The sequence below is a fragment of the Ambystoma mexicanum genome, chromosome 8 (assembly GCF_040938575.1).
Source record: "Ambystoma mexicanum isolate Mex_15411 chromosome 8, UKY_AmexF1_1, whole genome shotgun sequence".
In the NCBI taxonomy this organism is placed as follows: domain Eukaryota; kingdom Metazoa; phylum Chordata; class Amphibia; order Caudata; family Ambystomatidae; genus Ambystoma; species Ambystoma mexicanum.
In genome coordinates, this window is record NC_090929.1 from 995,247,201 (window position 1) to 995,270,917 (window position 23,717).

General features: G+C 49.2%; 1 protein-coding gene across 1 annotated transcript in view; it reads right to left on the reverse strand.

The window, feature by feature from the left end:
- Positions 1–23,717, reverse strand: part of VPS13D (vacuolar protein sorting 13 homolog D) — a 3,263,180-nt gene that overhangs the window by 2,620,661 nt on the left and 618,802 nt on the right. The window contains exon 20 of the mRNA XM_069610908.1: positions 4,166–4,317. Within this exon, the coding sequence (XP_069467009.1) occupies positions 4,166–4,317 (152 nt within the window). The remainder of the gene's footprint in view (positions 1–4,165; positions 4,318–23,717) is intronic.

The window sequence follows — 23,717 nt, forward strand, 5'->3', positions numbered from 1 at the left end:
GAGTGCAGACTGACCTTGATAGGGTTGAGAAGTGTGCCAGTCTTGCTAGATTAGTGAGTGGATAGTATAAGAGTGCAATGGGCAAGGGATTTGGGGAGGGGTAATGCTAGGCTTGGGGGTAAGGGTGTTGGGACTATGTGATTTTGTGTGATGGCAATCGACACTGCTTGGTCAGTGTCGTGTAATGTGGTCACTTATATACTGGATAAAACTAATAAAACACATTTTAAAAAAAAAATAGAAGTTTGATTTGCAGAATGTTATTTATTAGCTCATCAGTCCCCAGCAGTAGCTCCTGGTCACTGGTTACAGAGGAGATGCTTTTAGCTCCCGTTTATCCAATCTTAATTTCAGAACTTGAAACAGAAATCTTGGGACAAGCCCCTGAGTGTGGGGAATATAGAGAAGCCCCAAAGTGGGGAGACAGAGACAGAAAGGACCCCAGATTGCATAGCAGAAAGTCTCGCTCAAAGGGAGAAAGACTAAGAAATACCATTCAAAGGAGACACCAGAGACTTGACTTGAGAACAGAGAAGGCACTTCGGCAATACACAAACCATATGTTAGGGCGGTGACAAAAGGCGAGGGATTAAGGTGAAGAGACAGTGCAGAGGGGTACCAGAATCCAGCACTCCCCCCACCCCCTTTCAGTGTGCAAGTCACAAAAGTATGTCTTGGTTGTTTCAAGTTTTCTTTTGTGAGTCGTATGGATAGAAAGTTGGACAGAATAGGTTCTGTGCAGCGGTTTATATTCATGTTCAACCATCTTGACACCCTGAGTAGCACCCCTTTGACCTTTGTATAGAGTAGGGTTTAGTACCACAGAGTTGGGGAAATATTAAGTCTTTTGAATCAGAAAAGAGAATAACATTTCTGAAAATCATGACTTCTTGTCCGTCTCCGGAATCTGACTTACCACACCCCAACCATTTTCTGATGTATTATGGCTGACCTATCTGCTCCAGTGTGTGACACTGTTGGATGTGTGGCTTAATTTTCTGATTAGCAGCATTCCTTTTCATGGATCCACCTCAGATTATATAAATTAATCGATTTCGGAGTCCAGAAAAGAACTGATTCTGACCTCTCAGCACGCTGCAGTATGCCATATGTCAGTCGCCAAGATGCTAAACTCAGGAATCTGATCTGACAGACAGATGTCCTCTTCTGGAGACCTGCAACCAAGCAGAATCATGGGGGTGTTCTAAGGGAAGGCAGCAACAAGAACAGCTTTCCTAACAATTTCAAATAGGGGGAAAATCATCTACATTTCCATTGCAGAAATTAGCAAGGACGTCAGGATTTTTACCCAACCCTAAAGTAAACAGAGCTTGTCTAATTAATGAGACCGACGTGGTGGTATTCCGTTCCTGGTCATCTCTCCAGACAGGGGTTGTGGTTAGTAGGAGACCATCACTATGTTCAATTTCAGTGTTACATGAAGGGTTCCATCCAATATTGTTGGCATATGTAAATACCAAAGGGAGAACTATATATCAAAAGCCAAGCTGGCCCTTGCAAGGGAGGAGGGGGTGTAAAATCAAAAAGATCAGCATATGAAGAAACTATTATTGCTAGAATTTCAACAAAGACATGGATCCCACACCACTGATGAAGGGTCTGATTGTGATTTATATAAGAAAAAGTGTTAATCGTTATCGCTTTTGATGTTGGGAAAGGAGTACTTCTCAGCTAAAGTTAGTGCAAATCGATGGCCCAGAGGACTACTTCATCCTGGTTTCTTTAATAGCAATGATCTCAATAACATGAATGAAAGTTCAGCAATATTTGTAGAATGGCCTAGCTGAAATGAAGCATTGACCAAGAAATCTAGAAAGTAGAAGAGACCCTGGAAGTCCAAGAATAGGACATAACAATTGGAAGAATTACCGTTTGACACTCCTTTTACAAGGGGATTAAGTACATGAGCGAGTATATTGATGGGTGGTTTCATGAAAAATGACTCCAAGGAAACCTTTGTGACACCCTTTTCCCACAGGATTGATCCTCTAGGCACCTTGGAATTTGTCATGTTGGATTGTCTCAGCACCTCGGAGGATAGAGACCCAATTGGTCATATACCCAATTGGTACCTCAGAATGGAATAGGTGGAGGTATGCTTTGGAGTGTGCCACTAACTTTAGGCTTTGGCTGCACCTCACATAAGACTGGCACCAACACCAAGCAAACTTCGGTACTAGGTGCCAAGTGATGAGTTGCTTCTGATAAAGTAAGCAGATCAGTTACCAAAATGACGGTTTAAGGAGACTTTCAATGGCTGTCAGGCAAAATGTCCATGAAGCACAGATGTGGGTAGCCTGAGAATACAGCAGAATAAGCACCACGAGTTTCCAAACTGCAGAGTCTTGTACACTCCATACTGTTAAGTGACCAATCAGTGAACTCAGGGGTGTGTAGGACACTAGTTATAAAAAATGCAAACAGTTTATGTTATCATCTGACAACTGAATGGCATACATTACACTATGTGAAAATAGTCATTGAAGGAATAGGCGGAAACAGAAGCTGACCCTGGAAGCAGACAACAACAGTGGAGTCAGATAACTTTATTTAGAAGAACCTGTTGGAGACTAAAAGATATTAAGAGATGTCTAGCACCAATCAATGAAAGAAAATGACATAGATGCATGGAGCTACCTAGTGCATGGGCTGTGAGATTGGCCAGGATGTGCCTTTGCAAAAGAATGTGTTACCAGTTGAACTGTCCTTTGACAGAAAATGCCCAGGAATCGTGAGGAAGCCCAACTAAGCACAGTAGTAAAAGTATCTGTCTTCCAAAAATAGGTACATAAGTAAGTGTCTAAACTGTCTAATAGATGCCAACGAAAAAAGGAAATCGAATTTGAAGACCATTTCAGGCACGTTTAAGGTGATGAATCCATCTATTACGGTGACACACTGTAAAAAAAGACCAGGAAAGATTGGTGACACATGAGACTGCAGTGGAGAACATGCCTAAAACATGAATTATACCACAATCATCATATGGCTATGCACTGAGGTTAAGGAGTCTACTGAGCCAAACTGGGAAGCACTATGGTTGCCTTTTGAACTACTAAGATTAGGCACAATAAAATCTGGCCTCAAAACTATTGTTGCTGATCTGATCACGTGTACACCTGAGCAGGGATGCCAAGTTTTCTTTTTTTTTTTTTAATATGACTACCGGACATCGAGATTAAACTCCAGAAGCTTGCCCTAGTGGTCAGACAGGAGTGGGAAAATCAGTCTAGAAGTGCGACATCTCCTTTTTATTATTCTGTTCCAGAGATTCCAGATCAACGGTAATACGTTATTTAGGATGACAAACAAGGTAAGTCTTGAAGTGGCTCCTCAGTACTTTCAATTGTTTCTGATTTTGTCAGAAGATGAACTTTAATTCCCTGTAAATGAAAAACTTCGAGATGAATCCTTGGGGAGAGAAGACCTAAAACTAACCCTGTCCATCTCTTTTACGGACTGGGAGTAATAGTATCACATCCAAGATGTTATGTCCTGTTATGCATGCTCTGCTGGTCATCATAAGTGAGAGATGGATGTTGGTGTATGAAATGTGCATGATGACACATTTTCCATGTGTACATCAGTTGAAGGCTGAGCTACAGTGAGTGGGGTGGTGGGAGTCTCCAGTCTATGAGCACTTTAGGAGGGTTTATTCAGTAACTGGAATAAAGACTTAATCTTTGTACCTAGGCCTACCTATCTCATACTATGAGAACATAGTGCATTTGGAAAGGTTTTGCCATAGTATCAAAGTACCTCTTCCACTGGATATGAAAAGCTGACAGGCTATACAGCAGGTATGCTATATCTTAAATTGGTGATTTTTAGATGGCGATAAGGTAAGGATTTCGTGGACACAGAATGTCTATCAAGCATCTGGGCTGGTAACCTCTTCTCTAACACCCCTTGGCACCCAGCAATTGAAAACATCTTGAGAGCTGGGAGTCATGAGTGTTTCAATCAGGGACAGAGATGAAACACCAGAAAGAGACTAGGTCTACCAAACTGAAATGCTGACCTAATGACCTAATATTAAAATAAACATACAAAGGTTGACACCAATAGACCACTTGGTACTCAATAAGTCATCTTTTTTGACCAAATACAAGTTAAAAAACAATTTTAAAGCACCGTGAATTACCTGCACATGATTGACAAAATTACCCTGGATCCTCATGATGTTTGTCAGGCCCAAAGATTCAGTGCCGAAAGGAAAAGCAAGCTCAGAGTCAGCCTCGACTGGAATTTTTTCCATTTTTAATGTGATGGTAGTGTTGTTCAAAATGTCAAATGCTGAAAAAATAAATAAATAAATCAGACAATAAGTACTTTTCTATGGAACCATTATTGTGTGAACAGTAACTTTCATAAAGCCAAGACCAACAAAATATGCAGCTGCAGAGCCATGTTTCAAGACTTTGCAGCATATGAAAAACACATAATTGGAAGGAACAGGACCACCATAACCTTTACCTTTCCTCAGTCTCTGTATGAATGAAAGTGGAGAGGATTGGAGTGGAGGACTTTAATTGGACACCTAACGTGTGCCTGCCGAGACACTGACCAAGGAAAAAGACCCGAAAACACTTTACTTAATTCATGGATTTGGTGTGCATATTGGATAAATGTAGAATTGCAATGGCATGGAAGGATACAGAGGAACCCAAGGTGAATAAATGATGGGATGACTTCAGGAACTGAAAGCTGGCAGAGGCAATGGTATGCTATCAACGTATGGGCGGTAGGAGGATGGAAGTCGAAGCTGAAGAGACAATAATGGCTTGGAAACCGCTTATGCAATCCTTGTTTCATTAATCAGATGACAAACCACTGTGAGCAGGAAGGTTCAATAGAGTAAGACATTATTGTAGATATCTTAAATGTGGTGAAACGTTAATATAATAAGACAAAACCTGGCAGAATGTCCCACACATGAAGTTAAAGAACGAGTCACTGGACTATTGGGATGGGGAATAATAGAAGAAAGTTTGATGTGAGATACAAGTGCAACTGGAGAAGTTGTAGTTAAAAGATGGAATTTTGTTGTACTGTGAGACGTCAAGCTATTAATCATTAAAGATATTTCATAATGATTATATCTTTCTATATTTTGTGTAAAAAAAGGGTTGTAAGCCATTTCGTTTTCCATACCGTCACTGTTTCCTGGCACCAGCTTTTCTGCCAGCAGCCTCCAAATCCCAGGTCCATGAATGCCCTACAAAAGAGAATATTGCTCTCTCCTGCTCATGGATCGCCACAGGGAAGTTGAAAACAGTGTTTAAGTTTGCTAGGTTTTAAACCAATGTTGTATGCTCAACGGTTCAGGTTGGAGACACCCCACATTCTCGTTCCCCTAGCATTACCGCTATCCAATCTTGTATTTTGTTGATGCTCATGCGGATATGTACAACGAGTCCGGGTAAGAAATCCTAATGATACTTGATGATGGAAAACCAGATTTTCCTCTGATTAGCATCCAAGTTTCAATAGGGTATGGAGGCCCTTAAGCAACAATGGGGTAGGGGTCACAGGTTTGGACAGGTCATATGGACTATCAGGAGGGGGCAACAGGGGGGAATGAGCCAGGGGAGAAGCTGGAGGTTAGAACTGGGGTGAACACCATGGGTTACCAGTATTCTTGAGCACAAAGAATAAACTCATTTCAATACAGAGTTTATGCAGTTTAGGGGGCTCACTAATGGGGAGAAGGCCTCTGCTGCCCTTTCCTCCCTTCTCCAATCTTGCAAGCAGTTTATTCCTTTTAAGCTAATTGGGTGACTTCTTTCCACCAATGACCTGGATCCCCGATGTTGATCTGGGGTACCCCATCTACATGGTCTTTATGCCTTCACAGATTCTTCAGTCTCTGATCTTAGAGTCTTTTTTGGGTTAGAAGAAGGGGCTTCCTCTGAGGCTGGTGATGGCCGTAGAATCTTGGAGATCCTCAGTTGACCTCATCCAGGCTCTACATCCCATATTGGTTGGTGGCATCTGGCCTCCCTACAGTCACTCGAGCTCGATCACTCAGCTCAAAATATTGAGCACACAAAACCCAATGCTCCTAGTTACATCCCATTGCGATTTTGTTCCCGAGTACATTTCATTGTGCTTGCTCCTAGGTACAAGATCACCATCAGTAGCCATCACAATCTTCCACACTGATTTTCCCCCACTATAATATCGCAGCTCTTTTGACTGGTCTGTGCCAGCTTGTCCACTACTTTGTGGTACCTACATTTCCATAGGATCAACTGTAGTAGTGGCTACATGTTGCTTGCTCGCGATTCGTTTACCCCTGCTAGTCACACTATGTCTGCTCATCTGTCAAGAGCACAGATCTTCCTGTGCTCTCTCCACTACTTTGATGTCACAAAGAGCACAGACACCACTGTCTGTGTATCCAACCTTTCCCTCAGTCCTAAATTTTACCTAAACAATATATCCACAAACAATGGTGGGCATCACCGACAGCCTACAACACTATGACAAAAGGGTGTACAGAAAGCAGAATCTGACAACGAAGACGGTCAAGACCCACACCCTTCACACTTAAACATGAAAAGAAACAATTATTTGGGAGTATGATCGGATAAAGGGTCCCCTGTTATTATAATTTTGTCCTAATGGTAACTTCTCAAGTTTGTTCAGCCCCTTCTGCAAAAATCCATTCTGATCCATGTTGGGGGCATATATTGTGGCTATAGTGTACCTTGAACCCCCACCAAGACGGATGTGAACAAAAACATATCTCCCATTTCGAATGGATTGTGTCCTCCCATGTATTCCTTATCTTTGATATTCCAATATCCAGCTTTCTGCTTTGGAATTTGTTTTACAGCAGGGGGTGCTGCGCGTCAATGCCTGTCGAGTCGGTGTCCCTCGGCGGCTTCCATCTCGATGACGAGGTCATCATGGGTATAAGTTTCTCAGTTCTGTTTTTCCATGCTTCATGAGCTTTGGTAACGTAATGCTCGGTTCTGTGAAGAAATCGAAGAGCTTCGAGTTTTTTCGTCTAAAATCCTTCGATCGAGATGGCCATTTTATCGGCTCCATCTATGCCCCGATCTGGTTTAAAAAATGCAGAGATTGTGGGGCAAAGATGTCCTCACAGGGTCTGTCTGTGGTGCCTTGGGGCAGAGCATCCATGTTCAGAATGTGAAGAGTGTTTATCGATGATGGCGAAAGCCTTAAGAGAGCGCAGAGTGAAGTTGTAGAGAGGCAAGATCCCTAAATCCATTACCCCTAGTAAACGTACCTCAGACGAGTCGAGACCATCGTCTCCTCGACGTAAGTTCACGATCTCGGAGCGGTTCGCAACATTCATCTGCTTCGAGGCACAGTAAAAAAAAGGCGTCATAGATCACCTTCCACCTTATCCTCCAGTTCACCGGAGAGAATTACATGCCCCACTAAGCACAGCTTATGCAGAAGATTCTAGACCTGCTAGAGAAAGGTGCAGTAGAACCAGTACCTGTAGCGGAGAAGAACAAGGGAAGGACAAGTTCAAGATGGTTACCCTTTCTCAGATTCTTCTGGCCCTCAGGCTTCAGGATTGGTTGGTATCTCTGGACCTTCAGGATGCTTACATTCATGTGCAATCCATCAAAACCACAGAAAGTACCGGAGGTTCGCCATTGGCAACTCTCACTATCAGTTTCAGGTTCTGCAAATTAGTAGCCGTCTCATCGTGGACAAAGTCAAACTGAGCAACGGACGCTGCGCGCGACTACTTATACCCGTGATGACGTCGTCATCGAGACGGAGGCATCAACGTGCAGCGCCCTCTACTGGAAAAAATATTCCGAAGCAGCAAGCTAGATATTGGAATATCAAAGATAAGGAATACATGGGAAGGACATCCATCCCCGGCAATACCATAAAAGCTATTAAAACCCCTCCCGTTTTCACTTTGTTGTTAGATTGCATCACTTGGGGGTACCCTTTAATCGTTACTTTATAACTTAACTGTACCTGTAACGTTTACCTTAGGTCTCCACAGGAGCCTAATGCCTTTTCAGTAAGAGGACCTGTTATCTGGGCTCTGATTCTGTGGAGACAACAAATATAACACCAACTATTGTAATCCCCATTCGCAAACAGAGACTGATGTAGTGTTCCTTTGAATAAAACCTCCCTTCTAACCTGTGCTTATGTTTTGTGGAGCTCTAAATCCTGTATTCTACAGGGGCGCGTTGGGTAGGTAACCTTTAATCTGAGGAGGCCGTGGTGTTGGCATATTCTCAACTGAATGATGTCCAAACCTCTTCTAGAGGTATCTTGGGTAAGTCTTTTGGTGAAAATATAATTATATACAGTTCATCAGGTTCTGAGTTGTCCCTACGTTGGAGAGATCTCTCTTACTAAAATTATCTTTATTATTTGCAGGTTCTTGGTTGCTAAAAAGGGGCCGATGCTGCGGTATGGCTGCAACTATACTCGTTTTGAGGAAACATTAAATTACGTCAGTTCGTCGAAAACAGAGTAATAGCTGCCTTCGGAGAGAAGTGCGGTAAGATTAAGCGAAGAAAAAGACCTGCTCAGACTTCAGGTAAGCACATATGTAACTTCTTCTTTCTTTCATTCACTAAATACTTTTGTTTTGCAGGTCTTAGGAGAAACTGTGGATGAAAATACCTTCGGACGAATGCAGAGGCTGCTGAGGAAAACTTTTGGAAGAAGGCACTGCGACCGCAAACAAAGACTGCTGAGAGAAGAAATGCTGCGACTGCACTTCTGACAGAAGATGCGGAGACTACGAATATAAAAGTGGACTGAGGAAAACTTTGGTTCGGTAAGTCTTTACAATTCTATTGGTATTCTGTTGATTTGCTGTGGAAATTAATATCTTTGAACTCGTTTTCTTTTATTGACGGGTTCTGTCAAGAGAGCTGGAAGCGTTACCCGCTGTCAGCGGAGAAGACGTGAAGCGAGCACTCCAGCGGAGGCGGGCTTAAGTGGCTTCCTCTGCAACAGGTGTAACATGCACTGCGATTTAGCTATGGACTTAGCGGCGGCCATAATGAGTGTAGGGAAGGCAATGTAAGTGCAATGAGCCTATGGGTGCAATGCTAAGAGTGAGGCAAAGGCCTTTTCCACCAGGCTTGAAGCCACTGCTGACCCACTGATTGACATGAAGTTCCTTGCCTCCCTAGTGTTTCTAACTGGGATCTGTATACCTTTGCTGGGATCATGACAGTACCGTTTACATATGTGGGTCTCTTGTAGTGTTATAATTTCTGTTTTTTCACTCCCTAAGAATTTATCTACCTGAATCTTTTAATCATGGTATTTAAGCCCCTAAAGTTTAGAGACAGGAGTAGTATTCCTCGTTTAGCCCCCATACGTATTGTGGTAAAGTAATTTTGCCAATAGCAGCCGTCCTGAAACCCTACTCCCACATACGGCCAACAACCAAACCCCCCCCCTTTCCCTCCAATATGCTTCGGACACACTCAACCCTCCTAGCCCCGCCGCCCCTATGTAACACACCATGGAGGTCCAGTCTTGTCACACTCCCGGAGATATAACTTGCAGGTCTACTAGGACCCAAACCCTCCCTAATTCTAAGTGCCAGGGTCGCATTCACACCTACCATGACACCACCTCTTCACTAGATCTAACCCCCTGAGCAATAAATCACGTTTACCCAATCACCCAACTATATGCCCCCTTCCCTCCAAGGTCAAAATCCACAGTACACAGTTGTCCTCCCAGGAGGGCTGTGATACCCGTAATTTACCCAATCCTGATGACATTTTATTCTTCGGTGGTCGCTCACAACTTTCCTCCATTCGCCTCTTGTTGATCACCCCCTTCTTCCAGGTTCATGATCCTGAGACCTCCTTCGCACAAGGGGATACGATGCGGTCATCCCTCTCAAGAAAACAATCTAAATGGGAATGTCCATCTGTACCGTATTTGAGCCTGCGCCACCAAATTAACCACTGGCATCATCAGTCTGCGCTTCACCAGAGTGGATTGTGCTAAGTCTTAATATAGCTGTATTTCAGACCCATTTGCTTTGATAGAGTCAGTCTTTCTTGCTGAATCTAAAATCATCTCCTTTTGACCATTTCACTGAAAAGCAGCACAACACGAGGTCTGGCGCCGGGATCTACTTTTCTAGGATCTACACGATGAATGCGGTCCAAGGGTACTTCTACTCGGGCTTCAAGGTGTAGCAAGTACACAAACTCTCTGCATCATGTCTTAATTCTCGATCCTCCACTCTCTTGTTAGCCTTTTTACCCTAATGTTGATTCCCCTCCTGTGATTTTCAAGATTTTCCATCTGGATTTCGAGATTCTGAGTAACTGTTGCTAGGCTATCTGTTAAAACGTCTATTTTGCCCGTGTCCTCTGCCAATTTCTGAATAGAATTTTCGGTAGAAGGAGCAAGTTACTTACCTGTAACTGTTGTTCCCCAGCAGGGGTCTGGCATGGATTCACATGCTGATGAATATTCCCCGTCGTCAGGCTGGGAATCCTCGGTAAAGAAAAAAATCAGTTTCAGTTTCACTTCTGAACTGTCTTTCTCTCAACAACCTTTCAGTGAAATCCTGTTAATCATTAAAGATATTTTGTTTCCTTGGATTCTTCCTCTGTGGCTGCTGAGCTCAGGGGGATGGGAGGGAGGTGATGAAGAGGGGTGTAGTGACATAGTATATATGGCGGCCGACGGCATGCTGGAGTCAAGAGGGATCGACGGTCAGGTCGTACTACGCCTCCTGTCGAAAAGGTTTCTGAGCAGCTGACGCTGGAGTGGATATCAATCTGATGAGGAATATGCAGGAGAACAATCCGTAGAAAGTACAGTGCTGCCAAGTAATTTCTCCTTCACAATTTCAACTGTCATGTAATTTTTGTGGGAATTGTGCAACCAGTTCCAACCATGCCAGTTTGTGGTCTTGGCGTGGGATTTAAATTTAGTGTTGACATTTCTTATGGGCGCTCCATTTGAGCCCATGCATTGATGTTCTTAGATTGCTCGCTCTTAAGGTGTTTCAAAGTTTTCAGCGACTAGATGACAGACCCTAAAGTCGCAATTGAGCATGATTAGGGCTGAGCTGGCTCAATCCTTGAAAGAAAATAAAAGGGGGACATATCGGAAATTGGGGAAAGACTTGATTCTCCAGCATGGGGGCTGGCATGGACTCACATGCTCATGACTATTCCCCGCCATCATGCTGGGAATCCTCGGTAAAGAAAAAATCTGTTTCAGTTTCACTTCTGAACTGTCTTTCTCTCAACAACCAATCACTGGTCTCTGGGTCATACTGCCTCCAACCAATGACTGCCCTGTACCTAAGCCCCTCCTCTGGCAGCCATCTTCAGATTTGGTCGCACATAAAGCGGCAGTGGGACCAAGAGATCCAGCAGAGGCACACCAGACAAGAACGCTGTGGTAGCAGCGATCGCTCTGATCGAATGGGCTCTCGGACGGCCGGGCAACGGTCAGTTTGCCAAACGGTGACAGTGCATGATGCAGCCGGAGAGCCATCTGGAAATGGAAGCCTTTCCTTGGTTCACAGTCCCAAAGTTCACAAACAGCTGTGATGTCTTCTGAAAACTCTTTGTGCGGTCCACGTAGAACTTCAGCGCTCTAGCCACATCCAGCGAGTGCAAAGTCCTCTCAGAGGAAGGCGACGGGAAGAAAACAGGTAATACCAAGGGCTCGTTGAGATGGAAGTCCGACGGCACCTTGGGCATGAAGGAGGGGTGTGTCCTCAGCACCACCCTCGTCTCGTGAAATGTCAGGTATGGTGGTCTGCAGGAGAGGGCCTGGATCTCTCCCACTCGTCGTGCGGAGGTGATGGCCACAAGAAACGCTGTCTTCCACGATAGGAACTTCAACGGTGCCGAATGCAGAGGCTCGAATGGCGGCCCCATGAGCCTGCCCAGCACCACGTTGAGCTCCCACGCCAGGGCCAGAGCCTTCACCGGCGGGAATGATCGGAACATTCCCTTCAGAAACTCCTTCACCAGTCGATGAGACCACAGAGATGATCGCCCCCGGTGTCCTGGTGTAGCGGGAAATCACCACCAGATGTATCTTAATGGAGGCATGAGCTAGCCCCGCCTTGGCCAGTGACAGTAGATACAGCATCACTTGAGGGGCTGTAATCCGCAGAGGGTTAATCCTCTGTGCATGGCACCAGACAGAGAACCTCTTCCATTTGTGTCATTAGCACTTGAGAGTTGAGGACACCCTGGCCTTTGCAAGCACCTCCTTGCAGTCCGCTGGAATATCGTACCCTCCAAACTCTAGTGCTGCAGGAGCCAGGCCTGCAAGTTCAGAGACACCGGGTCGTGGGGGAGGATGGCGCCTCCTTCTCTGGCGAGGAGGTCTGCGTCCGTCAGCAGTTTGACTGGGGGGGAGGCCGACATGTCCAGAAGGTCCGGGAACCAGATCTGCCTCAGCCACGCCGGTGCGACGAGAATCATCCTGCACTGGGACCGTCTGAGGTGGTTGATGAGTCGCAGTAGCAACGGCGGGAATGCATACAGGAACAGGCCGTCCCAGGGGAATGAGAAGGCATCGCCCATGCTCTCCGGCTGGGGAAACCTGCTGGCAAACCTCCGGCACTTGGCGTTCTCTGCCGTCGCAAATAGGTCGATTTAGGGATTGCCAAATCGTTGGAAAAGTAGATCCACTTGATCCTGACGCAGCTCCCGCTCGTGGCACGAGCGTATCTCCCTGCTGAGTGAGTCGGCGATGGTGTTCTTTACTCCTGCCAGGTGGAAGGGTACCAGAAACATCCCCTGGGAGACGGCCCAGTGCCACAGATCCTGGGCTTCCTTGGATAGGGCTGGGGATCTGGTGCCTCCCTGCTTCCGGATGTAGAACATCGTGGTGGTGTTGTCCGTGAAGATCCTTACCACTTTGCCCTTGAGGGACGGGAGGAACGACCTGAGGGCCCAGAACACGGCCCGGAGTTCCAGGACATTGATGTGTAGCGACCTCTCCTCCGGGAGCCAAAGGCCTCTTGCGTGGAGATCTCCGGAGTGCGCCCCCATCTCTCCATTTTAGCCGTCCGTCGTCACCGTCTCCTGATGTGCAGGGGTCTGGAAATCCATACCCGCCGCCAGATGCGCGCGGGTGCCCCACCACCGGATCGCTTGGCGGAAGGTCTCGTTGAGCGAGATCCCGTCTTCGAAGCTGCCCGCCGTTTGCATCCAACGGGCGTCGAGGAACTCCTGCAGTGGTCGCATCCGCAGTCTGCACCGGCGCACAAGGTAGATGCACGAGGACATCATGCCGAGTAGGGACTTGATGGACCTCAGCCTGGCCACGTCCATGGTCAACAGCCGTTATACCTTTCCCAGGATTGCCTTCGTCCTTTCCTCCGACAGTGAAGCCAATCGCGCCACTGTGTCAAGCCTGGCTCCCAGGAACTGGGCAACTTGCGATGGTACCAAGAGGGATTTCGCAAAGTTGATCGAGAATCCCAAATCCGTGAGCAGTTGAACGGTCTTCGCTGTGTGATCGACGGCGAGTTCTCTTGACTTTGCTAGGATGAGCCAGTCCTCCAGGTAGGGGTAGACGTGGATCCCCTGCAGGCGCAGCCACGCCGCCACTGGTGCTAGGCACTTGGTGAATACCCTGATCGCCGACTTCAATATGAAGGGAAGGGCCTTGAACTGATAATGTCGCCCTTGGACTACGAATCTCAGGAACTTTCGATGTCCTTTTAGAATGGGGATTTGAAAGAAGGCAGCCTCCAAGTCCAGTGACAATAGGAAGTTGCCTTCCTCCAACTGTCCCAGCACGTGCTGGAGGGGGACCATCCGGAACTTTATGTACTTGTTTAGACGACAGAGGTCCAGGATGGGTCGCCAGCCGCCGGTCTTCTTTCTTACGAGGAAGTATCGAGAGTACACTCCGGAGCCCCAGAGCCTCTTTGGGACGAGCTCGATGGCACCTTTCTTCAGCATCGCCCTTCCTTCCAGTAGCAGTTGAGGGACGTGGTTTTCCTTCCTGGCCACGGGTGGAACGTGGGGGCACTTCTTTAGAAACTCTAGAGTGTCCGCGGGCCAGGGCATCCAGCACCAATCGGTCGGTGGAGATGGACTCGCACACGCTGACGAACTTCACCAGCCGGCCTCCCACCGGGGTGCTCAGGTGGGGGCCCGACGCTACGGCCGGCTCAGTCCTGCTTGGCCGCGGCCTTGGCGACAAGATCCTCCTGACGGTACGTCGAGGAGCCGCCGCCGAATCCTTTGGAGGCACCTTGCTTGCCTCTGGAGTTCCGAAAGGGCGGCCGTCGTCGTTGCAGAACCCCCAAGGCCCGAGCTGTCTCTGTGTCGGCCTTGATGGCCTGCAGTGACTCGTCCACAATCTTGCCAAACAGATTGTTCCCGTCGAACGGCATGTCCAGAACCCGGGTCTGCGTGTCTTGGCGGAAATCCGTTGCCTTGAGCCAACCACACCGGCCAAGGCAAACAATGTTGCCCATCTGGTGAAACCCAGTGTCAGCAATGTCTGTGGCCACCGTTGTGGCGTGGTCCGACGCCACCTCGCCTTCCTGTAGGATCTCCAGGGCCTTGTCGTCCGGGAGGAATTCCAGCAGGGCAGCGATCTTAAACCACAGCTCCCTGTCGTAGCGAGCCACAATCGCGAGGGCATTGGCCGCTTTAATCGTCGTCGTCGCCGCCAAGATGACCCGCCGTCCCAGGGCGTCCAGTTTCTTCCCCTCACCGTCCGGCGGCGAGGTAGAAGTTGAGGCCGTCGCCCCTGCCGCTTTCTTCTTGGCCGCCGCGGAGACGACCGAATCTGGGGTCGGCTGCGCCCTAAGGCACATGGGGGCGGAATCCGGGACCCGGTATTACTTCTTGTACCGGTCTCTCCTGGCGGGGGTCGTGGCCGGGTTCTTCAGGAGCGACAGCCCCTCGTCCCAGATGTCGTCGAGTAAGGGAATCGAGAGGACCGTCTTCCTCTTGGCCTCACGCCGTTGATAGAGGAAACCTTCCTTCTTCTGTTCCTCGGGGCAGAGCTGGAAGAGCTCGGATGCCCTGGCGATTATGGCGTGGAAGGAGCTAATTTCGTTGGGCGGGGAAGCCCAAGGAGGTGGTGATGGAAGGCCCATCCCGTCGTCACCACTGTCGTCATCCGTCCCCGTCGTGGCTGTCTCCGTCCCTGTGTCATCCCTCGGATCAGGGGAGGGCGATAAAGGTTGAGAAGGCCGTGAAGGCTGGCTTGGCGGGCGGAATGGACTCTCTGCCGCTTGCTTGGAGAGCTTCCCGATGGTCCAGGCTCCGCTGGATCGCCCGTTGGTGGTAAGGGCAACCTTGTCCTTATTTCCGTACACAAGGCCTGGATCGCCATCAAGATGGCTCCCGAGTTGTCTTGTGGCCCAGGTATCGTCTGCGACGGGAGCGATGGCCGGGGAGTGGAATCCTCCGCCTCCACAGGCTCCTCGTCGGAACCACCGTCGCTTTCCTCGTCCGCCTCCCTCCCGCGGGACCGGACTTCCTCAAACTTCTTGTTCGTGACTCCAGCCAGCTCCTCCTAAGAGGCTGTGTCTGTGATGGCCACTGTGCCTCCCCTCTTTCTCCACCCAGGGTTTCACGGGGGTCTTATCGATGGGCTGAAAAGACGATTCCCTCCGTGGTGGAAGAGAAACTCTAGGCCCCGAGGTCGCCTCTGCTGGTATAGCCTCCACAGGCTTTGCCAGGGCCGCCGCGACTCCTTCGATAGAGGCCTTAGCCGGGTGAATCAAGGCCTTGACGACCTTGGGCATGCCTGAGGCCTTCACCTTGGGGGGAGGGTCACCGCCTCGCTCCCCCTCGGCTGTCTCCGTCAGGATCAACCGGGGCTTCTCCTGAAGCTTACCCGGGTTCTCGGATTTTCTCTTCCCCAAGCCAGAGCGTTGGCGTGTGGTTGATGGCGTCGGTGAAATAGCGCCCTGACTGGCAGCCGAGGAACCCGACCGATCGGCGGTCCCGGTGCCCGCGGTGCTTTGCCTTATGTTGGGCCCCCGTCGCCGGAGCGGCCTCAAAGTTCTTAGAAGACCGCTCAGACCGCTTCTTTTCACCTACCGCTGGTCTCTTCCCTTCCAGCCAGTTGGTGAGCCGGATACGCCGGTCCCTCATGGTCCGTTCCGACATGTTCTTGCAAAACGCACAGTCCTTCTCCACGTGCGTTTTGTCTTTGTGAAGGCAGTAAAGACATCTGGAATGCTCATCCTCATTGAAGACATATTTGCAATCCGCATCCATGGCAGCTCCTGAACAGCTTGGATCCGGGTGTCGTGTTTCCTTTGTCCTGGGCCATCTCCACGCGGGGTAGGCCTCAAAGATCTTCTGGAATCCTCCAAGAAGCGAAACTCGATGAAAACTTCGCCCTTGAGGGGCGTAGAAAATTCCAAAACGGGTCCCCGTTGATCGGAAGTATAAACGGTGGAGCTTGAGGCTCGATTGACCGAAAAAATTAGATTAAACTCTTTGAAAAATCGCAAAACGCAGTAAAAGCTCGAGAGCTATAGCACGAGGACTCCCAACACTTGACCGTGCGGTAAAAATCTGAAGATGGTTGCCAGACGAGGGGCTTAGGTAGAGGGCAGTCATTGGCTGGGGGCAGTATGACCCAGAGACCAGCGATTGGTTATTAGGAGAAAGACAGTTCAGAAACAAAACAAACTGATTTTTTTCTTTACCGAGGATTCCCAGCCTGACGATGGGGAATATTCATGAGCATGTGAATCCATGCCAGACCCCATGCTGGAGAAAGTAGGCATCCTCCAAGTCCAGCGACGACAGAAAATCCCCTTCTTCCAACTGCTCCAGAACGTGCTGAAGGGTGACCATCCGAAACTTCTGGGATCTGATGTACTTGTTCAGACGGCGGAGGTCCACGATGGGCCTCCAACCGCCCGTCTTCTTCACGAGGAAGTACCGAGAGTACACTCCGGAGCCCCGGAGCCTCTTTGGGACGAGCTCCATTGCGCCCTTCTTCAGCATGGCGCACAACTCCAGCAAAAGCTGAGGGACATAGTTTCCTGCCTGGCCACGGGTGGTATGCGAGGACACTTTCGTTGGAATTCCAGAGTGTGTCCGTGGGCCAGAGCGTCCCTCACCCAACAATCGGTGCAGATGGACTTCCACACGTTGACGAAATTCGTCAGCCGGCCTCCCACCGTGGTACGCGGGTGGGGGCCCGATGTCACGGCCAGTTCAATCTTGCTTTGCTGCAGAGGTGACGCCTTGGGGACCTTTGGCGATGACGGCTACCTCCTCCAGACTTGCTGTGGCCCCTGTAGGCCTCCTGGGCCGAAGAACGGGACGGTTGACTGTAAGACAATGAGCTTCCGTTGAAGTCCTTGAAGGAACCTTGGGACTTTCCTCCGGCGGTCCGAAAGGACGGCCATCTCTGTTGCAGGGTGCCCAAGGCACGAGCCATCTCAGTATCAGCCTTGATGGCCTGGAGGGACGGCATGTCCAATATCCTCGACTGCACCTCCTGGCGAAGGTTTGTGGCCTTCAACCATCCCCGCCGATGAAGGCAAACGCTGTTGCCCATTTGGCAGAATCCTTTATCAGCAATGTCCATGGCCACTGTGATGGCATGGTCCGATGCCACCTCGCCCTCCTGCAGGATCTCCAAAGCTTCCACTCTCTAGTCCTCGGGAAGGAAGTCCAGGAGGGGAGCGGTCTTGAATCAGAGCTCCCTGACGTAGCGCGCCACGATGGAGAGGGTGTTGGCCGCCTTGATGGTCGTCACTGCTGATGTGATGACTCGTCGTCCCATGGCGTCCAACTTCTTCCCCCTCGCTGTCCGGCCGCTGAGCCAGAGGATTTCTTCCTCGCCCCAACCGAGACTACTGAATCCGGGGAAGACTGGGACCTTAAACACTTGGTTACAGAGTCCGGCACCCTGTACTTGTTTTCGTACTGGTCCCTCTTTCGGGGCTGACGACGGGTTCTTCATAAGGGACAGCCCCTCATCCCAAATGTCGTCCAACGAAGGGATCGACAGCACAGTCTTCCCTCTTTGCCTCGCGGCGTTGGTACAGGAACGCCTCTGTCACGATCCCTGTCCTAAACCTGGATGGCCAGGCCAGGTGGGCTACTTCTACCCCCATCAGGCCCTCAAGGGCCTTGACATTTGCCCCCAGACTCTCTTGGAGTCAGTCCTGGCGCTTTTGGCACCAGGCTTATATGCTAGAGCAGTAATCAGGGCCCATAAGGGCATTGCGCAACAACATGGATGCCTCCACATGGCTCAGATCCTAAACTGAACCATGCGGTCTAGCATTTTGGGTGTGGCAGGCCCAGTGATACCTGGGATGCCTGCAGGCTATATAAACCACACCCGAACGACAGTACACGCTTCGCGTTACTTTGCATTCCAGCAACGTGACGCTCATCGTGTTCTGCAGCATCTTCGAACCTCGAAAAGTCAGCACCTGCAAAACAAAGGGACATTGTTATTTTCAGCAGCTTACCTGAGATTCCACCGCAGACTGCACTCAGCACCCAAGGAACAGCAAGCTTCTTGGATCTTCGAACCTGCAAAAAGAGAGAAAAGAGACATTAGACATTTACATCAGGGCCGGCAACTTACCTCTCAAGTCGCCCATCGACCAGCACCGCCTAGGAGCCTCTTGCTTCGGTGAACGCAGCGGCCAGCGGGAATAAAAGACAACAGGTTAGCAGAAGCATGGCACCATAGCGCTACGTATAGCGCCCACTTACCGCATCGAGGCGCTCCCGAAACACCATCACTTGCAGGTGAGCCCAAATCCAGCCAACGGCCCACAGCGGACTCTCGCGCACCTACTGGGAGAGAAAAGAAATCATTAGTGCAAAGAAAGGCTTACAGAATAACAGTAATAAGACCTACCTGAGAGACTCAAAGGGGCAGCATCAGTGAAGTAACTCGATTGCAATCGCCCTCAGAGGACAATGCGCCGCTGCCAAGAAGGCAGGACGGAGAGCTCGCCAAAGCCCAAAACAAGGTGAGGAAAGGCCCGGGGAGACACTGCGGGCATACAGGGTGTTGGGTGGTTATTTTCCCCAGTTGCTCAATCTTGAACATTGCCCGCCTGTTTTCCAGAAACAACTCCCCGTTGATAATACCCGGGAGCGACCTAGAAGGACACCAGGGTCTGGCAGATGGGTGGCGTCCCCGTGGATACCAGGTGAGCGTGACAGCCTCTTTCTTCTTTTCCTCAGGGGTTAGCTGAAAAAGGTCAGAGGCCCTAGAGATCATGGCATGGAACAAGCCTATCTCGTCGGGCGGGGAGGCGTTGCGCGGCAGAGACGGGAGGTCTAACCCGCCGTCGTCATCCATGCCTATCCCCGTTGTCGACATGTCCGGGTCCGTATCCTCCCTCGGTGGAGGGGAGGGAGGAGGCGATGGTTGAAAAGGCAGTGGAGGGTGTACTCTCTTCTTCTTGGAAGGGGGCGCACCTGATGGCCCCTGTGCCGCGGGATCTTCCAGCGCCGTGGGATCCTCCGTCGGCAGAATGGGCATCCTCGTCCAAATCTCTGAACACAAGGTGTGGAGTGCCTGGAGAATGTCTACCGAAATGTCCGCTGGGGGTTGAGGTGGTTGCTGAGGTGGCGGAGACAGAAGCGACGGTGGAATCGCTGTAGGGTTCTTCAGCTCCTCCACGGCCTGCTCCTCCTGTCTCGTCGTCACTCTTGATGTCTCCCTCGTCGGGGTCCCTCCCGTAGGCCTCGACAAATTTCTTCTCCAAAATGGTCTGGAGAGTAGAAAGCTCCCCCTCAGAGGAGCTGTCCGTGGTATCAGGTAATAATATCTCCACATATATGCTCGCCGTAAATAATATTGCCGGGAAAATGTTGTGGCGATATTATTTGGGTGACCATATATATGGAGACAGGGGCAAAAAAAAAAAATGAAAAAAAAGTTTGGGGGTTGCGGGGGTGTCCCCCGTATGTTCCATGCAATAATGTCACCACAAAAAACAGCCATTTTTCGGCGATATTTTTGCATGGCGAGATTTTTGTGGCGACATTATTACATGGAACACAGTCCGTGCCCTGCAGGACTACCGTGCCCCCCCCCCAACCCCTTCTGTTTGACATGGGGAGACTGTTTCGGGAAGATGACAGGCATCACCTTCTCTGGCGTCTTCTCTATGGGCTGAAGCGACTATTCCCTCCTGGCAGGCAGGGAAACTCATCTTGGGGACCGTGCCCTGCGAACCGCATCCGCGTCCTTCACTAGGGACGCCACCACGCCTTCAATGGACGGCTTCGCCGGGTTTAATCAGGGCCTGCACAACCTTGGTCGAGCTAGGGGCCTTCACCTTGGGGGTGAAAGGGCAGCGCCCCGCTCCCCCTTGGCCTTCTCTGACTGGCCCGTCCGGGGCTTCTCCAGAAACTTACCCGGGTGGTCCGACTTCATCTTCTTCGCGGAACCGAAGCGTTGGCTCGTGGTCAAAGGTGCGGGGGACGCTCCCGGACTTGCGGTGCTTAGCCTTCTGTTGGGCCCCCGTCGCTGGGGCGCCCTCAAAGGTCTAAGAAGACTGCTCAGATTTCTTCTTGTGCCTGGAGGAGGCATGCTGCCGGGACTCACCCATAGCACGGGCCTTGGTCTGCAGCCACTCCGTGAGACGCCCGCACTGATCCATCATGGTGCGGGGGACCATCTCCTGGCAAAACGCACAGTAATCCTCCACGTGCGATTGGTCAGAATGCAGGCAGTAAAGGCACATGTAATGCCGATCGTCCAAGTAGATGTTCCGCAGGCCACATCCTGGCCAAATCCTGAACAAAGGCGTCAAGTCTCTCTTCTCTTCTGCCATGTCCACGCGGGGTAGGCCTTGAAGAAGCTTCTAGAATCATCCAAGAAGAAACTCGACGGGAAAAAATAAATAAATAAAATAATAAAAATATCGCCCTTGAGGGGTGCTGAAGAATCCGAAAACTGGTCCCTGTTATTCAGAAGGTGGATCGATGGGGCTTGAGGCTCGATTGACCGGAAAAATAGAGTGGAACTCTTAGAAAAATCGTAAAACGCAGTAAAAGCTCAAGAGCTATGGCACGAGGACTCCCAACACTTGAACGTGCGGTAAAATTCTGAAGATGGCTGCCAGAGGAGGGGCTTAGGAAGAGGGCAGTCATTAGCTGGGGGCAGTATGACCCAGAGACCAGTGATTGGTTGTTGTGAGAAAGGCAGTTCAAAAGTATAACTGATTTTTTCTTTACCGAGGATTCCCAGTCTGACGGCAGGGAATATTCACGAGCATGTGAATCCATGCTGGCCAGACCCCATGCTGGAGAATCAAGTCTTTCCCCAATTTCTGATATGTCCCCCCTTTATTTCTTTCAAGGATTGAGCCATCTCAGCCCTAATCATGCTCAATTTCGACTGTAGGGTCTCAGTCATCTAGTCGCTGAAAGCTTTGAAACACCTTAAGGGTGAGCAATCTAAGAACATGAATGCATGGGCTCAAATGGAGCCCCATAAGAAATGTCAACACTAAATTTAAATCCCACGCCAAGACCACAAACTGGCATGGTTCGAACTGGTTGCACAATTCCCACAAAAATTACATGACAGTTGGAATTGTGAAGGAGAAATTACTTAGCCGCAATGTACTTTCTACAGATTCTTCTCCCGCATATTCTTCATCAGATTGATATCCACTCCAGCGTCAGCTGCTCAGAAACCTTTTCGACAGGAGGCGCAGTACGACCTGACGGTCGATCCCACTTGACTCGAGCAGGCTGTCGGCCGCCATATATACTATGTCACTACACCCCTCTTCCTCACCTCCCTCCCCTTCCACTGAGCTCAGCAGCCACAGAGGAAGAATCCAAGGATACGGGCTGAAACAGCCAAACAAAAAAAATTTTTTTTATTTTTTTACTTTTTTTTTTTTTTTTAATGATGAACAGGATTGCACTGAAAGTCACTGGCTGGGGGCTTTCAGACTGTGCATAGCACACAACTATTCATAACCTCATCCCAATAGAAGAAGATAACCAGTATAGAATGCAGACCACTTATATAGCAGGCAAGATGGGAGGGTGATGAGGAAGACTGAAGAATAATTGACAGAAAGAACATTACCAGTAATTAATTTCTCCTTCGATGGATTGCATTCTCCCAACAGATTCCTCATCAGATAGACTCCCAAAGCAGTACAGAGTGCGGAGGCAGGATCAAAGTCCTTAGACAAGGAAGCTCTGCAAAACCGCCCAATGAAACGGGCGTCTGAGCCACGTGCCACATCCAAGTAACAATGCATGCTGAACGTGCTTGGCATATTTCTTTTACTGAAACACCCCGTTGTAAGGCACACAATGCTGCCATACCCGTGGTGGAATGTGCCCTGATGCCTGGTGGCAGATCTTTTCCCTGCTCTCTGGTAACAGAGTTATCTGCCAAGAAATTGTCTCTTTTTACATAGCCAAACTCTTTGTGGACAGAGGGAAAGCCGCAGACAGTTGGTCATCGCACCTGAATTCCACTGTCGTTGCCATGTAAAAGCTGTGAACCCTCTTAGGATCCAAATTTTGCGGCCTCTCATCTTCAGAAGGATGTGGAGGAGGGTAAAACATTGGCAAATCAATGCTCTGGGACACATGGAATTCAGAGACCACTTTAGGCAGGTATCCAGGCCGCACCTAGAGAAAAGCTTTCTGCTTAAAGAACCAGAGGAAAGGTGGCTTGTGGGATAAGGCCTGCAGCTCACTTACACTTCTTGGTGACGTGATTACCACCACGAAGGTCGTTTTAAAGGTAAACAGCCTGACAGAACATGAATGCATGGGCTCAAAAAGAGCCGCCATCAGGAATGTGAGAACCAAGTTTAGGTCCTAGTCCGGAACCACAAATGGGGTAGGCGGTAACCTATTTACAAGGCCCTTGAGGAATTTGGTCATAACCGGGATCATGTAGAAGGATCCTTGATCTGGAGACCTCTTAAAAACAAAGCCTCTAAGTAGCCTTTGACCACCAACCTGAAGACCGGAGGAGGCTAGCGATAGTAGGAACTCCATAATGGTAGGACCAGGGATAGAATCTTTCCTGCGTTTCCTGCACCCCACCTCAGATCTTCTCCAAAGCATGCATACAGATATCTAGTAGAGAGTATGCGTGCAGCCAGTAACACCTTATAAACTTCTTCTGAGAGGTCTGAAGAATCCTGAGGAGTTACCACCGATTCCCCTACAGAGATCTCCTCCCACATGGCCAGGGGACGGCAGCCACTCCTGATCCTGACCTTGGGGGTGGTACTATGAGGCAGGATCATGTGAGAGGAGACTGCTGTCAGGGGGAAGGTGGTGACCTCATCAGGGAGACACAGTATTCTTCCCTTTCTGAGTTAGAAAACCTCATAATTCCTAGGTTCTTGATGGCTTGTTGTCACTATACAAATCCCTCCCTTTGTACAACCCAGAGTCCCCTTTGTGAAAACCACTCTAGGCAAAATCCCATTCATATATCACATACATTTATAACATCCCCTGTATCTAATGTTTTTTCAAATAAAAACACTAACAAATATCACTTGGGAATTCTGGAAATCCTATGGGCTCCAACTCCCATAAAGCCACAAGCACTGAGACGAGCAGGGGGAAGGAGTTAATGTGGATTGAAGGAAACACAAAGCTAACTGGGCGGACTAGTTATGATGCAACGCAGGACATTTAAAAGTGGTGTCCGCACTTGGGAAAGCAGGAGAGCCAAAGAGAAAGACAGATCCAGAGAAGGAC